The sequence below is a fragment of the Eutrigla gurnardus genome (genome assembly GCF_963514095.1).
Source record: "Eutrigla gurnardus genome assembly, chromosome: 2".
NCBI lineage: Eukaryota > Metazoa > Chordata > Actinopteri > Perciformes > Triglidae > Eutrigla > Eutrigla gurnardus.
In genome coordinates, this window is record NC_139916.1 from 32074661 (window position 1) to 32093091 (window position 18431).

An 18431-nucleotide genomic window follows, 5' to 3' on the forward strand; every position below is an offset into this window, starting at 1 on the left:
CACGATCAGCATTCAGATACAGCAGCACATGAACAAACGGACTCGACGGTCCGCGATCAGAACTTAAAACACGTTAGCAAGAATTACAAGCATGTCCTACACTATCACTTATGTCTCTGCCCAGACTGATAGCCTCTTACTGGTATCGTTGCGTAAGCTGCGAGTCCATCCTGGCGATGACGGCGTTCCGTAACGGCGGTAGTTCGTGGGCCCCGGCGTCAGCGGGGGATGTGATGAGTCGGCTTCGTCCAGACGAGAGCGGAGCGGGTTTCCTCTCGTTGATCAAACTCAAATAAAGAAAACAGTTGGTGTTTCCTCCTTCCACGAGCGGCGATATAATCGCGGCTTGGCGATTTAGTCAGCTTACTTCAGACAGCGTCTGGTAGCTGGAAGGCAGGAACGGCTTGGTTCCTCTTGTTGCAGCGGTGCGCTGCAGGAGGGGTCGCCTCCCGTTGCAACGTGGTGTTGCGCCGGTTGTAGGAAGAGACGCCAGAGTAAGAGTAAGAGAGCGTTCTCCAGGCGGCTCCGGTTTATAAAGCTCACGGTGCCTGCAGTTGTCAGCCAATAGGGCACCAGTTGTGTGACGTCACATTTCTCACCTGGGTGAGATGTGAAACTAAAATGGCGGTGTAGTTTTTAATCCCCTTTGTCCCTCTGTCCTGGCCGCATGTGTAGGCTTTTGTAGGCCGCATTGTGTAGTCCTTAGTCTCTAGTGAGGTCCCAACACAAGGAGAGAGTTCTCCTTTCTTAGTAGCATTTGCAGTCAAAGTTACGGATTTCCTCCATTTCGCTGTCTTTATCCTGTTGAAATGTAACCATAGATATAGCGTCTAATATCTTCCGCTCCAGCTCCTCTGCTGCGCTGAATAATTAGCCATGTGTTTCGCTTCTAACTTGCAGCTGATTGGCCGAAAAAATATCAACAGCGTGTGAATGGCCAACGGTAATCAGTATGGAAATGAACTGCATCGCCGTACACGCCCCAGCAAAGACAGAGACAACCACAGATTTTTTTCTGAAACTACAAATACAAAATGTATACTTTTAAGGCAACCAATATTGTTATCTGAAACATGGAGTGGCTTCTTCATGATCTCAACTTGCATATTCTGCAAAAAAAACGAAAATCACAAAAAAAGAAGCTAATTTCGTCGTTTACACGAATTCGTCCCACCCGACTTGTTGCTGGTTTTGCTGTGGCGGGTCACATATGGCTTTTTTATAGAACAGGTGATTTTTGCGATGATATTGTAATTTTACCTTCCCTGATTTTGTGTAGTGAGTTATTTTTCCATTTTTTTTCTTCCAAGTAGTTTTATTGCTTTTTTTTAACAATTATATTTTTCATTATTGTCAAATAACATTCTGCTTCCTATAGACCATTTCAACATGTCATCATGATCTTGATGGGGCAACTTTTCCATGTTCACTACTCCAGTTAACTTCAACAGGCAGTCCAACTGAAATCATCCTGTTCAAGAGAGACAAGCAGAAGTGTTAGAAATGATCAACCATACTACTGGTTTTTGTCAGCTGTATGTTCTGGAAAAGCTCCACAGTAAACTGTCCCAGTTGCTGCTCATCTCCCACTTTATCACACATGGAAGGATATTTATACAGCTGTAAGTCGCCTACATGTCACTGTTGTCCAATGAAAATGCTTACTTGCAACATCAACAATTCAGGAATGGTCTAAATGAGTCTTCATTTCTATATTTCCATCATGCATTTCTCACTATTTGATATTGTTTGTCCTTTAACAGTAATATGAATATTGCCTTTGTGAAGATGGCACCAAAAGTACTGTTGTAACAGTAAATAGTGTATGAATGATAAATAGAGCCCACTGTTTCAATATCATTGTATAAATGCTGAACAGAGGTTAAAAGGGCTACCTAAAAAACGATTTTGCATATAAATGTCTGGAGTACTGTTCAACGTTCATGTCTCCTGTGACTCAGAGGAATCAGAGAAAATAATCCTGCAGTGGAAATGGGTTTCCAGAAAATAATCTCTGTGGCTGACAAAGGTGTGAATGCAATGCATCGCCAGTAATAAAAAAAATGTTAGGTTATAAACAAACTACCCCAAGGTCACATGAGTATGTGTGCACACAAGGAGGATGTAGAGGACTGGTGGTCAGTGTGATGACGTTGAGTCGTCTCTTTTAGCAACCATCTTATTTTAAGATGCATAAAAGCTTCCAACTTCATTAGAGGGGTATCTGCTGACACATTTTATATCTTCAAACAAAACAGTAAAATCGAAAGTGCTTTATCACAGACATCTAACCAAAAACACATTAAAAAGAATCATTGACTCTGAGATGAAGGAACCTAATTGTAAAAATTGATGACTCATTCCGTTGGTGTAGGACTCACTCCTGCAGCACTTTATATCAAGTTATATAACAGGAAATGTTCCAGTGTTTTTTAGCGTGACCTATTGTAAGTGTACGATGTGTGATTCTTGCGATGCCCCAACTTTAGATTAGTGCTATGATACATAATTGGAGAGGCTCTTTAAATGGCATGTGTCTCAACAGGCTTCACCCAGGCAGCACCCGGGTGCCTTAAACTGTCATTCTCTCTGCTGGCCACCGGAGGGCTACTCCTCTCTGATGGTATAGAAGTCTGTGAGAAAATGGTCCTACTTCTCTCTTGATGTATTATCTCAGTAAACATTGTAAACATGATTTTATGGTCTCAATCTCTAGTTTCAAGTCATTTCCAAGTCATTTAATAAATCATGGTCCATTTAGAGTCAAACAGACCAGGAAGCAGGGGATGCTTTAGGGCGGGGCTATCTTCTGATTGACAGGTCCCGTACAAACTCCTGTGCTCCATGCCGCTCACCTTTAACTGTCACAGATGGCTGAATGTCACATTCATATCGTCAGCAAAGTAAAATGTCGTCTTATGTCCACTAATGGTCATCACTGTCCCATTTCACATCACCATCATAAGAGCAAATGCTGCAGTGTTTGAAATGATTCCAATTGTTCCCGCTGCTGCATTCCCACACACAACACAGTCCTCTATGTTGACTTTAATTCATTCTGCCGTTTGGAAGAATGTGTTGTTCCAGTTGAGTTGCCGCTGCTATAAATTCACCAGACAGACTCTATATCAGGCTGCTTGACAACTGTTTACTTCACAAGCAGATCAAAAAGCAATGCACGGGGCTCTTTATGTGAGGATTAGTAGCTGGAGAAAATGCTAGACAAGTGATATTGGCAGTGCTGATCTTGGCGAGTTGAAAGACCCTTAAATTGCTTTTTGGCATGCAGAAAGGTGTTCGTGGACAAATTATGTAAACACGTGTATTCATTTTCAACATTTGCTGTGTGCCTAATCGGTCATGCCTCCATATCACCATGACAACGAAGAGTGCCTGACTGTTTGACCAGTTTTCCAGAGTGTGTGTGTTTGTTCTCATTGTTTTTCGCTGAGCATTAACACAACCCCGAGTCCATTTCACAATATGATTGACTTATAGGCTTATCTCTTCCACACAAATAGCAGACTGACTTTTACTATTAACGTCCGTTTGTGTAGTCTCAGTTGATGTGAAAGTCAAATTAGTTTGTCCATTTCATGGATTATGAGAGGAAAAGGTTTAATATTGGAAAAATCCCATATCAATGACTGTATGTCTGACTATTATGTGGTTATCTCAGCCCGGTGTATCTCACGTAACCTCATGAAGCCTCATTGTTTTCCCATGAACACACTTTGTGGTTTATTTTGACTTTGTTCCACATGGATATCCTAGGTTAGAGCACCTTTATCTTCTGTGCTGTGAGCGTTCCCCAATGAAACAGAACATTTGGTGTACAGTTAAATGAGGGATTTCATTTGAAATCCTTCACATTTGATTGGACCAATAACAGTGGGTGGTCTTAGAGTGAAGTAGGATACGAAGGACTGTGGCTTCATGCTCCCTTATCGCTAAAAGCTCCAGTTTGATTGATGGATGGATGTCATCATATTATGAGTCCAAATTGGTTGGTACTAGCTTATGTAAGAACACATCATATTTTGTTTTACAGGAAGCAAAGGATTTTGATAACATAATATTAATGCATTTTTTTGAAAATATGATTAAATAGGTGCACAATCTAACTGGGGATAGGATCTAAACGGTTTATGTCGTATGGACTTTAAAGCTACTGGGAGAAGCTGTGTGAAGTTGGCTGTACCCTGTGAACTTTACTGCAGCATGGTCTGTAAGTCTGCCCTGCTCCGTCCTGGTTCTGGTTCTCCCTTCCCTCCCTTCCCTCCAGTGGATCCGGCAGTACATCCTGGTCCTCCAGTGGCGGGAGGCGGTAAACCTGTACTCCTGGCTGGAAGAGGGGCTGCTGCTGCTGGTCCCAGGGCTCTCCATCACAGCTTCACAATTGGTCTCATTATCTTACAAGTTAAACAACTCACAGTGTAGCTGCAGGGCTTACACTGCATGAAAAGTCGGATTTTTGTCCCTGTAAACGCCCGGAAATCTCCCTAATTTTCGGGAGTTAACGACAATTTACAGGCTGCGAACGCCGCGTTCGTCTGTGCCGAAAATTGGCGAAAACGAACCACAGCGAAGGCTCTAATTAGCATATGAATAGCAGCGAAACCGCGCCTGGCCAGAGATGGCTTGAATATCCTCACTCAGGATTGGATGAAACCACTAGTTTTAAAGAAGTATAATCGCTCGTGATTGGTTGGCAGATCTGTTCATTATACATGTAAAGCCAACCCACGTTGGCAGATCTGTCACTATTGGTCAACCTGATGAGTCATTATAAATGTAAACCCCACCCCCGTTGGCAGATGTGTTACTATTGGTCACAGTGGGTCTTTTAAACAAGAATAATCACTAGTGATTGGTTAGCAGATCTATCACTATATATATATATATATACATATATATATATATATACACATATATATATACATATATTTATACATATATATACACACACATATATTTATTTTTATTTATTTATATATTTATAAATATAATTATGAATTAATTTATTGAGGAAAGGAAAAATTGCCAGGAGGAAGTAATCAAAGAAAGAGCTTTATTGACAACACAACACACAACTGTACAAATTTGCCCACACAACAAACAAATGAACTGGCGACATTCTGTCCGAATTTGGTCAATTTTACAGCCGCCTGCGGTGCGTGGCCCTGTACTTGGGAGTCTTCTCTAATCGTGACTGTAGAGTCGCACAGAGCTCGGTGAGCTCCTGGCTACGAGAGGATGGAGGTCGCACAATCCATCCAGACACCCCGCCAACGACGCTGTCCTCCTCATCAGACATCATGTCTGTGGTGGCGCACTTCCAACGGTCCACCTCATCGCCAGCAAGCACACTCCGTCTCGCTTCCAGCAGCTGTAAAACAATCAATAAAGACAATCAGTACTGCGCGATGCACTGCGCATGGACACAACACATCTATTAATGCACCTGAAAAATAGGTTTAGGTAGGTTTGGTCACATTGACCAAAAACGGATCTAATAAATCTAATAAGTCTTACCCTCTTTCTCCTGGAACGACTCCGAGCTGACCTCTTCACAGCTTCCGCCTGCGATGCAAGATCAGGCTGTGTGTCTCTGAAGCTCCTGCGTACCGTTTCATAGTATGTCTTACAGGCAGCTGGAAAACAATTAAATGAGTGGTATGAATAAGAAAACTTAAGTCACAGTAAAATTAAAACAAGGAAGAAGAAAACAGTAAAAGTTACTTACACACAATGGCGTCACTATCAGCGTCATAGAAATCCGGACTTGCGGACAAAGCTCCGAGCAAGTAAGAGGTCACAGCTTCGTTATGAAGCGAGGTTCGTCTGTGAAAACAAAATGAACAGTTAAGATCGGTATCTACTGTTAACGCATCTATTTCCTTATACAGCAGAATGAAAGCATATTCTTTAAATCGTACCCTTGCTCCGGTTCGTAGCGCCTACAATTCGTCTCCGAGTTGTGAAGACGGCGTACTGCTTCCTGTAAAAGACCAACAACATACACTTAACAAAGCAACTTAACGTTACACTGGTTCCTCTCTCTTGTTCTTTTACAAGGCTACTATGCTACTTTTAGCTTGGACTATTAGCTTTTAAGCTACTTTTAGCTTGGGCTTGCGTTGCTAATTTTAGCTTAGCTAGCAGTCACCGAACATATTCTTACCGCAATCATCCTGAGAGTCTCCAGCAGTCCTGGATATAAGAATTATAACATTTAAACCACATTTTCTTAAGTGAAGCCTCTCAGAGCAGCATCCCTCCTGCCGGTGAACGTCTCCTCATCGTTCCCTCCACTGAATGAGGTGCCCGGTGTCTGCATCCGTCCCTTTAACGGACAACGGTGCACGGCGTTATTAATCACCGTTAGTAAATATATAATCACGGTTTAACATAAGCACTATATTATTAGTTAACGTCGGTAAAAACGGCACATTTTCCGCTTCGCTTGCGCTCGCTAACCCCTATGGTAAATTACCGTCAGTAGGCTAGCCGGCTGGCAGGACCTTCGATTCGTAACGTTAACGTACAATGCCAACAACAATAAAGTAACGTTCATTATCAATACGATTTAAAAGTCAGCTGGAAACATAAAAGTCATGTTACAGTATACTTACATGTGTACGCGGTTTGTGTCGGGCTCCTCACCAGAATCACCGCAGTCGTCCGCCATTATCCAAAACTTGTGAAGTCAGACGAGCCGCAATGCATTTTGGGAAGTTGAGTAGATTTAGCAAGGTCCGCTGTATACTCAGAAATTCTTGCCAATGCAGTTTACATCCGGGCATTTCTCGCGTACACAAATTCACATACTATTGTATGTGAACGCACTACGTACTCAAATTTACGTCACAATTAAGTACGAGTAGGACGTTAGTATGGCATTTCGAACACAGCCGAGATCTATGATCTATGAACCCATCCTTGACCCTCTAGCAGAACTACGACCAGCCATTATAAAGCAGTTTATAGTTGTTAATGTTGTGTCAAAAGGTACTGCATTTAAACATGTTATTGCGCAAGTTTCCTGGCTTCATCCCCATCCGGACAGACATTTTTATCGAAAGCCAATAGAAGTTTGGAGCTTGCAGGGAACAGACATGTCATACCCAGCATAATTTCTGCCTGTTGAGCGCATTGCTGGGAGATGTGTGGTTAACACATCCACTGTGCATTTTAGCAAGACCAAAGAAAGGGTCACTGTAGTCATACCACTATGCACAGTGGTTGAGCTCTAGGAGACTGTGATGTTGTTTGCATGAATGTACATTTTACCTTTGTGGCACAGCCTGATTAAAAGTAATTGTTGAAGCAAATTGTTTTGTGTATCTTTGAATGAAGATGAAATGAAGTTATATCTTTGAATGAAGATGAAATGAAGTTAACACCTTTCAGAAAAATGTCACCTGGGGGAAAACTCCGCCTGCTACCCTGATTTGCATTTGTATAGCTCATAGCATTTTCATTTACATGTGAAAGCCTCCCCTAGGATTACGGGGAGGGGGGTCATGGGGGGACAACTGCCAAGCAAGGCCCACGTCAATTCCCGGCAATTTACGTCAGTTTTCGGTGTTTCCTGCAAATTGCCGTGTGCAGTTGTAAACCTGAACTTCCACGGCAATTTACAGGGCCGCTAACTGACGAAAATCCCACTTTTCATGCAGTGTTAGTTTTAGTGTTTTGATGTACTTTTACAAAAAAACATCTGTCAGATGGTTGTGAGCTCACGGTGTAAAGTCTAGGGGCCCTAGTTTCGTGGCGCAGCGCAGGGCGGCGGAGGGTGGCGGAGCCGGCGTAATGCAAGTTTCGACCCGCGCAGCCTTGCGCACGGTCAGTTTGGCAGTTTGGTGGATCGCCTGCGCCAAGATGGGTGGGGCGGCGCTGCAGGGGGAGGCGTCACAGATTCAGCTTGGCGTAGCGGAAGTTTCGTGGCAAAAAGCCTCGCCGAGACTTCGCCGAAAGCTCGCCAGCTCCAACCTGGTCTACTCTCGGCGCAAGGTGCAAATAAAGTCCATTCATTCAAGGCGAATTACAGCTGGCGGAGTGGAAGTTTGGCTGACCGGCAAGCAGTGCGCACACGTCACCGAGACCTCACAGGCAGGTTTCCACAGTTCCAGGCACATTTAAATGCAATAAACAATCACAACAAACACTATTAAATGCAACTAATTGAATCAACACGTGAATTTATATCTATATAGATTGTCCCGTCACATCTGACGTCAGATCAAAGGCGGATGGCACGCGTAACGGAAACTCAGCCTCTCGGACCAAAACATCTCCCTCTCTCTCTCCTGTTTTTTATAATATCGGCATTGTTATTATTATGATACGCGCGCACAGCGCGTGATGCGCGTGGTGGGAGCGGTGGCGCTGCTTCTGTCATCGGGTTGTCAAGTGACGGAACTTGCACTGAGCCTCCCCTAACGCATTAAAGGTGAGGAGAGGAGCTCATTTGATTGGTGAAGATCTGAATCGGCTGTATTAATCCCAGTCCACGCCTCGTCTCCTCCTCATCTCCCACTCACGCCTTCTTCTCCTCCCTCTTTCCCACTTGCGTGGGTGGGAGTGACGGGAGGTGTGCCTGCGCGAGGCTGCGCGGTGCACAAAACTTGCAAAGTCCAGGCGGACACACCCCGTCGGCGTGGCGCAGGTGCGCTGAGAGCTGACTGCGCCTGGTCTACGAAACTAGGGCCCTATGTGTGAAGAAACTACATCTTCTCCATTAAGGAACAAGCTGTAAAATTGTGTGATTGGCTCTCTAGGTTTGACTGAGCCCGAATACTCTGATCAGAAAATACTCCAAACACTGGATTTTGCCTGAATGGCAACAACTCAATAGAAAAAAAGCCAGTCTGCTGGCTTTTTATTGATGTAGGTCATCTAGAGGCATCTGTTTTAAATTCAGTCACGAGATCCTTGACTCGAGACCAACTCATGTAACTCCACACCTCTAATGACTAGTCTCCAATGATCGCAAGATTTACTCCTTTGTCAGTAACATTTGCTGAATGATACAGTGTCCACATGTTTTAGGAAATGACTAAAATTGGATGTGAATCTAAGCAGTTGTCCTGAGTTACTCTTGCTTTTGAAAAAAATGTACATCGTCTTTCGTAGTTGGTGGTGTTACATAGCAACATAAAAAAAACATTCTGATATACAGGAAATATTTAGAAAATGACTGCATAATAACAGTATGAAATATGTTTGAGTTATGTGTCGGTAGGGAAGGAAAAAGGAAAGCTGAAAATAAATCTTCTGATCTATTTCACCAGTAGCTCCGATGGATCATAGTGCTACTGAGGTCAGAGTTCACTCCTATCCTGTTTACCACTGCAGTGCTAGTCGCTTATAAATGATGATTTACAGTTTTTCTTCCCGCATTCAGAAAACATTGAATGAGCAGTGAGTTGCAGGCTTTGAGCTGGGTCATTCCTCCACAGCTGCTGGTTCCGTATTTTGCCAGCTTGTTTAGGCCACATTACTCAGAGGGAAAACTGCTGGGTTTTACTTCTGTTGGGCTAATGGAGGTTATGCTCCCTGAAGGAGAGTATTTGAATTCAGCAATTGCCGTGGTGCAAAGGATAGTTGGTCGATGTGAGATTCAAGTATACACATTATCAGTAGCAATGCTTCTAATCTCTGATTTGCTTGTATTTGACTTCAGGGTGTGTCCGCCTATCAATTGATGAATACAAAAACATGGAAAGACCTTTTTTTAGGGTGGCAAATGTATCATCTGCATGAAGGTGGCAGTGCATTTATGTCTGAGAGGTCCTGAAGGTGACATAGACTTTGGAGAATAGTTCATTCTATATAACAGAGAAATAGAAATAATAGTCATACGTGAAAAAAACAGATGTACTCTGTTAGAAGATATGTTTCACATATTGAATGGGAATGGGATTTTTGGTTGAAACACATGCACTAGTATCCGATGAGTATTAACAATTCTTTATTTTCTTCCTCACTTTTGCTAAGTCGTCTCCCAACATCACTCTGTCTCTGTCTCCCACAGATGCAGGTCTACATGTACAACTCGGATGACTTCGACAGTCTCAGCGCAGCTCTGAGGGAGAAGAGGATCATTGCAACCATGGCCGTGTTTTTCCAGGTAGGAACCTGTTTATTATGGAGCCTGGTTGTGTTTGTGCCTGTGTACAGGTCTCTAATAGAATGATGAGGAAGAAGCCAACTTTCAGGAAGTGGACTTCATGGTTTGAGCGTTTGCTTTCTCGAAAATAAAACTTCTGTCATTGTCTGTTCCTCGTTGTTTGTAACAACTAAACACAACTCAGAGACTGAGCTTGTACAATGAGTCTCTTACTAGGGAACTCCAGAAACCTCATTTAGTCTATCACATGGATGGGAGCTCACTCTGTTACTACTGTTTTACAATACACTTGGTTCATATGCTTTCTGGGTGTGACTCAGCACAAGTACATTGATCAACACTGTTCCAAGCAGATGTTTGTGGGATGCTTATCAAAATAATTCAAGTGAGTGTCTTTGAGAAAATAAAAAAAAAGTAGCCAAAGGTTAGAAGCTAAATTAAGCAATTATTATCATTTTTATAAATTGTATAAGTGTATTATAATAATCATCATCATAATAATATTTTAGTAGTAGTCATTCAAGTAAAATTATTATTATTATTATTATTATTATTATTATTATTATTATTAGGTTAGTTATCAAATGTAATTTGATTGAATCATTACTCAACTTAACTCAGGAAAATCTGTTGGTGTAATCATTGTAAATATATATATATATATATATATATATATATATATATATATATATATATATACGTGCATCTCTCTCCTCCTCCATTGTTGTTTATGTTTGTGTCTGCATAGCCGACACGTGAATGGTCCTCTAGACTACGTGACATCACTCACAGAGAAGAAAGCGGATATATTTTTATGAAGGAAAATGACACATAGTAACGCACAGTGACTTGGATAAGTAATTTTAATCTGATTACCGGTTTGGAAATAGTGATTATGAGCTCTAAAAGCCACCTTTTAAAGGTCTCAGGCCTGTTGATTGGCACTGCAGGTGGACAGGTATCAGCGTCAGCTCTCAGTGGGCTTTTACTTTTAATTATTAATATGCCCCCCCCCCACTTCAGCCTCTCTGTCTCTTTCCATGCCTTCTGTCAGCGTGTTTATATAGTGATCAAGATAAGCACACATTGCTCAGCTGGAAGAGTTGAGTGTCTACAGGACAAATGGATGCACATCAATCTGAACAGTCATTGTAGAACTTTCCAGTATTTTCCAGCAGTTTCTGTGGGTGAGGCATGCACTCTTCATTTGAAGGGCAGGTGTTTAAAGTTTGGTTTCGTTTTCATGCAACTGATCGTCAGGACTGGTATGCCTTGTCGGTGAGTGATAACCAGCAGTGCTACACTTTAAAAAGCAACCTATAGAACCTACTCGATAAAGCTGAGGTAACAATTTGTACTCTGATTGTGTAAATGTTACCATTTACTTTTTTCATGAAGAATACCTAAAGTTCACAACTAAGGTGTACTAAAATAAATAAGGTAAATTGTAATTAACATTCATTAATCAATCATTTCACAACTAATTACATGTTAAAATTAGTAATAATAACTTGTTTGTGGTCATTGCTAATGAGGTATTAATTAATACTTATTAATCAATATGAATACTTAACTCTTGCTTTTACTAGGAAGGTTATCTTTACCCAAAAAATACTGCCAGACACAGGAGACAATATTAATCATGTCTTTATATCAATTTGCCAAATGGCCAAACAGATGTAAGATGAAAATGGGGCCACTGTAGGGGGAAAAAAACGAGAGGGGGGCAAAATTCCAGAGAAAAAAAGTCGCAAATTTGCTACTTTAAAATGAGCAAATCTGTGACTTTATAAAGTCGCAAATTTGCTACTTCATTATAGCGGTCATAGAGGAAGTAAACACAACTAGTGAAAGCTACTGCTAGCATTTACCCCAACATATAAATAAAACTACCAATAGCCATCAACAGCGATCACTCTTACCTTAACAAGGACCATGTGTCACCCAAAACCAGTGAGCAGTTAGAATGGATAGATTTGCAGTTTCATTTAAAACAGAGGAGATGCATAGGCGGATGTAGAAATGACTTATCTCAAAGCAGCTGGATGAAATGAAAGAACAGCATCCAAAAGTGCTCCCTTTCCTGACAGATAACTCCAGTCGTCCTTGGTTACAGGAGTCATTCTACCTGTTCTTTTAGTCGCCTTTCCCTCCACCTCCTTCTGATTTACGAAATGGCAGTACGCTCACATTTCCTCTGAACCTGATGATATTGTGCAGCCTGCGAGCGCAAGATTGATTTGAATCCTTGCCCTCAATAACTTGGCTCTCGCAGTCAGGTAGACTAAGGTAGAAGGCGTTCCTTCCCCTGCCCTGCTCGCCTGCTTCAGGTTGTCCTCATTGACCTGAGAGGACAGGCTCACACTAGTTTACTTTCAAAGAATAAAAAAACCCAGTTTGTATGATGCCAGAGTCAAACGTCAGCATCCCCATATCCACACATATCTCTGAAGATCTGTGTCTAGATCAAGTGTTGATGTGATGCATTCATTTCAAACCTTCACTTATTCTCCAAAGAGTCGTTGGGCCCTAGTTTCGTGGCGCAGCGCAGGGCTGCGCAGGGTGGCGGAGCCGGCGTAATGCAAGTTTCGACCCGCGCAGCCTTGCGCACGGTCAGTTTGGTGGATCGCCTGCACCAAGATGGGTGTGACGGCGCAGCAGGGGGAGGCGTCACAGATTCAGCTTGGCGTAGCGGAAGTTTCGTGGCAAAAAGCCTCGCTGAGACTTCGCCGAAAGCTCGCCAGCTCCAACCTGGTCTACCCTCGGCGCAAGGCGCAAATAAAGTCCATTCATTCAAGGCGAATTACAGCTGGCGGAGTGGAAGTTTGGCTGACCGGCAAGCAGTGCGCACACGTCACCGAGACCTCACAGGCAGGTTTCCACAGTTCCAGGCACATTTAAATGCAATAAACAATCACAACAAACACTATTTAACCCTGTAAAGCCCATACCATTAAATAATTTACAGAAAATTCCAATTCTTTGAAACTGGAGCCTTTATTGGTCCTTCTGAACAAACAAAAAATATTTTTTTCAAACATCAATTTCCATATAGGAGTTTTAATTTGTATCATATTTGATACAGTGGGCCACAATGCTCAAAGATTCTTTTTTTTCTTGAACAAAAAATACACAAACAAATCCAACAAATCCAACAAAAACAATGCAGAAATGGAACTGGCAGGGTGGAAGTCTGAAAGACATAACATTTCAGTTATTTTTACTCATTTGGCGGTTCACACCCTTTTTATTTTGAGTAATGGTAGGCTTGAAAACAGTTTCTGTCCTTGTTCAGACAAAGATGCACTCTGCATTTCTCACAGTACACATGGGCAAAGTGGCCTGCGCAGTGCTTGCATCTCTGTCGGGTTTCCCATGTTGGGAAATGATGAAGGCCATCCTTTCTCACATCAGGGGGCAGCTCGGGGGTTTTCCTCTTCCGGGGAGGGGTTGGCGTTGCTTCTGGAGAGGACAGTGGTCTGCCACACTTTTTGACCTTTCCTGCGCTTGTGAGGGCGGTGCCAACAGAAGCCTGAAACCTTCGAAGGGGCAGGGCTTTCTGCCTGGGCTGCAGTTTCTCCAGGTCTCTTCTGTAGCGGATCCATGCATTGATTACTGCCACTGTAACAGTGTGCCACCAAATGTAGATGTACCATCTTCGGGATCTGAAGTTGAACTTGTACAGTGCAGATAGCATATCAAGAAGGTCAACGCCTCCCATGAACCTGTTGTATGTGTCAACAATGGCTGGTCTGGGAACCATTATGTAGGTTTTGGCTTTCCGATCCCAACGCTTCACATTGCCCAGTGGTTCAACACCAACAAAAGAAGAGAGCAGGTTCACAGCTTTGTTGTCATACCATCTCATGATGATGTTTTCTTCCTGATTTACTCTGGAATCCAGAGACCCCCTTCCCTTTATCTTCAGTTCTTTCTCATTCATCATTTTGCAGTTCTTCACCCTGTTCATTCGGACTGTCCCTATGTAGTAGATTCCTCTTTCTTTCAAATGCTCCACCAATGGAACTGATGTAAAGAAGTTGTCAGCAAAAACTTTGTGATTTTTTCCTGCTGGAAGGGTTGAGGTCATTTTCAGGACAACATCTCCTGTAGCACCAACATCAGATTTCTCTTTGTCTGGATTTTCTCCCCCTTGGCACACGTCAAAGTCATAGAGATAGCCACTTTGGCCGGCACGTCCCCACATCTTGAACCCCCACTTGTGAGGTTTTCCTGGCATGTAGCATCGTAGATGTGATTTTCCTTTGAAAGGCACCATGATTTCATCAACAGCGTGACATTCCTCAGGAGGTATGCAAAGAAATCGTTGGCGTAGTTTCTCTAACCATGGCCTGAGTTTCCACAATCCTTTTTTGCATCCTCAGACACATTGAGGTTGTCCTGAAAGTGAATCAGCGTCAGCAAATTCAGGAACCGACCCCGTGACATCATATCACACACTGGGGGGTACCTTGTCTCCATCTCCCAGTAAGCTCGTACGTTGGGCATCTGTACTAACCCCATGTGCATGTACATACCCAGAATTTGCTCAATTTCTTGGGCATTTGTGTTCACTGACTTTCCATTTTTCTGCACACTGTACAAGTTTGTTTCTTCTGCAATTTCCTGTAGCATTTCCTCAGTCACAAAATCTTTGAAATACATATATGGTGTCCAGTCAAGCCTCTCTTCAGAGTCTTCCTCAACACATTCCACAAACTCAACAGATGGAGGTTCAAACTGTTTTCTTCTCCACCAATACTCCTTCTTTTTCACTTTGCCCCTTGCCAACTGCTTTGGTGTTGTGTCCTCTCCTGGGACTTCTGGGCCTTCATCATCATCATTACCATCTGGGTTTTCTTCTTCCTCATCATCACTACTATCTGGGTTTTCCCCAATCCTTGCAGTAGGAGTCCATTCCTCATCCTCATCATCTTCCCCGAGCTGCTCCATGTCACTTGAATTCCCATCCATAATCATCTTAAGAGCATCTTCAACACTGATTTTTTTTGCCATCTAAAACACACATGCACAGATTATTGTATATTTTTTCTTTGAATTTGTCAGGTTTTAGTGAAAATCAGTAAGCAAAACAAAGTTGCTATCAATCATACCATTGGAACACCCAACTAGTCAGCAAGTTGCATATCTAATTCTTTGCTCTGAATGTACCAAATAATGTAATTTAAACATTTAATTTGTTTACTTGAAAAATAAAAAGACTGTATGTTGCTTGATATTATTTATAATGCATGAAATACAATAAAATGACAATTGACTTATTTAGAGTTACATGACCTTATACACCCGCTGTATAAAATTTGATACGTCATTTTTAACACGGTTTTACTAAACCATAGATTATGAAATATTAAGTCATTTCACATTGCATCAACCCAGTAACTGTTCCTATTGATGTTTCACAAAAAATTAGAATTTTTTTCTTACCTTAACCTTTTCAAGATTGGCAAAGTTCTTCTGCAAAATTCACGTGTCCACTTCCTGGTTAATGGCAGTCTTGTAACATGGCTGGAAAGCCCTCTAGTGAGCAGATTACTGCCCCCTGGTGAATTATCCGTGTACTGCATGTATATAATTGTATACATCAGGTTTTTCAGGGAAGAAATTGCCACACTGCTCATGTGGAGGGCTCAAAAACTCATGTATCACATATGATACGTTTGGCGTTATAGGGTTAATGCAACTAATTGAATCAACACGTGAATTTATATCTATATAGATTGTCCCATCACATCTGACGTCAGATCAAAGGCGGATGGCACGCGTAACGGAAACTCAGCCTCTCGGACCAAAACATCTCCCTCTCTCTCTCCTGTTTTTTATAATATCGGCATTGTTATTATTATGATACGCGCGCACAGCGCTTGATGCGCGTGGTTGGAGCGCCGGCGCTGCTTCTGTCATCGGGTTGTCAAGTGACGGAACTTGCACTGAACCTCCCCTAACGCATTAAAGGTGAGGAGAGGAGCTCATTTGATTGGTGAAGATCTGAATCGGCTGTATTAATCCCAGTCCACGCCTTGACTCCTCCTCGTCTCCCACTCACATCTTCTTCTCCTCCCTCTTTCCCACTTGCGCGGGTGGGAGTGACGGGAGGAGTGCCTGCGCTAGCCTGCGCGGTGCACGAAACGTGGCACAGGTGTGCTGTGCCCCGACTGCGCCTGGTCTACGAAACTAGGGCCCTGAGTGTGCACGGAGAGGAGGGGCTATTCACAGAGAGGAGGGGCTTTTCACAGAGAGGAGGGGCTGTTCACAGAGAGGAGGGGCTGTTCACAGAGAGGAGGGGCTATTAGCAGAGAGGAGGGGCTATTCACAGAGGAGGGGCTGTTCAGAGAGACAGAGCGAGGGGGGGGGGGGGGGGGATGGGGGGGCTGATGCACTGCACGCAGCTCTACAATTAAATCAGATTTTACCCATTTTAAATAGTTAGAAAAATTTAAATCAATGTGTGGTGCTCAATGTTGATATTGTGGTAGGCCGCCACAAATAAATCCATTTATAGGAAGCACTGAATAGGACAAATGGAGAAAACAGTGCACACAATCGGCTTTTACTGTATTGCACACAAGAAGTGACACTGGGAGTTGGTAGGGTGTACTTGGCAGGGGTGTCGCATGTTGTTTAGTAATTTCACCAAGTGTCCCAAAACAACATTAGTTCACACTCAAGTGACCAAGCAGCTGTAGAAATCCTGACAGGAGCAAAAGAGGTTGTGAGATGATGTCATTTCAGTCAGACAACTCACCTTTGAGTTCGGTGTCTCGGCGTCTCTGTGATTACATAGAGATGATGGGAAGTGATGATGACTAGTGATGATGATTAACCCCCCAGAGCCTGCAGGTGGATGCTGGGGAGGTGGAGGGTTAGCAGCAAGCAGACAGCAATACTGACATGGCAGCGGAGGCACAGACAGTTGAAAGGGGGAGATGGGAAGTGTTGTAGCTTAAATAGACCGCCAAATAGGGAGGATGTGAAGGAAGAATATTATTGGAGTATGAGGATGTTACATGAGTATGACAGAGCAGCTTGAGTTGTCCGCCTGAACTAGCTTTGCAGGCTTCGCTCCATTATAGAGCCATAAAGACCTATCCTCAATGACCAGTTCAACACATTCTCAGGCCAGTGTGTCAAATAACACATTGGCCTAGTCAGAGCTCAGCTTCAAATTACTTCCATATGCTCCGCGTTCCCCTCTAGCATCTCTTTATCACGTGTCAGTGACAACATGTCCATGCACTTGCTACATGCATAGTGTCTTTTCAAAATAGACTTAGGTTGAGGCAACAAAACCATTAGGTTAAGGAATAGAGTGTGGTTGATGCTAACTTGACTGACTGACTACCTAGTCAGGTGACGAGCAGCTGATAATGATGATTCACGTTACTAATGACGTCACAGGTCATTAACAGCTATCTCCTGGGTTAAAGTCTTGTGTTTTTTCCCCATCCACTTCCCCTCCCTCAGTCCCTGTGTGGACTTTGTGTGTTGTTATACTACCCTTAACATGCACACATATGCTCACATGCTAAATGAGCGTCAGTGTCAGACAAAAAGGAGCACTAACCAAGCCACATTTGATGCCTTGGCAATGAGAAGTAGTCTGTTAAGGATTATTCAATTCAATTCAATTCAATTTTATTTATAGTGTCAAATCACAACAGAAGTCATCTCAGGACACTTAACACATTGAGCAGGACTAGAATACGCTCAAAATTTCAAGAGTCAACACAATTTCAAAGTCCCAACAATGCCCAGGGGCAAGCGTTACAGCGACAGTGGCGAGAAAAAACTGCCTTAATAGGCTTTTAGGCAGCATCTCGTGCAGCCCAGGCCCTTGGGTTCCAACTGCATTTGGTGTTGGTAGTATGGTAGTAGTAGCATTAACAGTAGTGGTGGTATTAACAGAAGCAATAGTATCAACAGTAGTAGTCCATGGCAGCAGGCACAGCCACGCCGAGATGGATCCATCCCAACCACGTCGCCGTAGACCAAAAAGCAGCAGTAGTTGAGCAGTCACACAGCGGGCAGGTGGAGCTACAATGTGGTGTTTCCAGCGTCAGGCCAGTTAGCAGTCTGCATCAGTCAGGACCTCAGTGGACTCTGCTGGACCAGAAAGCATAGCCAGACTCCCGGGAGTTATCCCGGGAGTAGTCAAGTTAGTGATAGTAGAGATGCCGATTTTAGTCAATTACTTTAATTAAAAATACTGGCGGTAAGAGGCAAACAAGACCACAACATCGGTGCAGTCCGGATCAGGTTCCACCACGGTCCAGGG

At 43.0% G+C, this 18431-nt stretch overlaps 1 protein-coding gene across 2 annotated transcripts in view; it reads left to right on the forward strand.

The window, feature by feature from the left end:
- The window catches only part of LOC311023448 (receptor-type tyrosine-protein phosphatase gamma-like), a 605663-nt gene that overhangs the window by 359947 nt on the left and 227285 nt on the right, over positions 1 to 18431 (forward strand). For both annotated transcript variants that reach the window (XM_084025284.1, XM_084025285.1), the window contains exon 5: positions 10040 to 10135. In XM_084025284.1, the coding sequence (XP_083881410.1) occupies positions 10040 to 10135 (96 nt within the window). The remainder of the gene's footprint in view (positions 1 to 10039; positions 10136 to 18431) is intronic.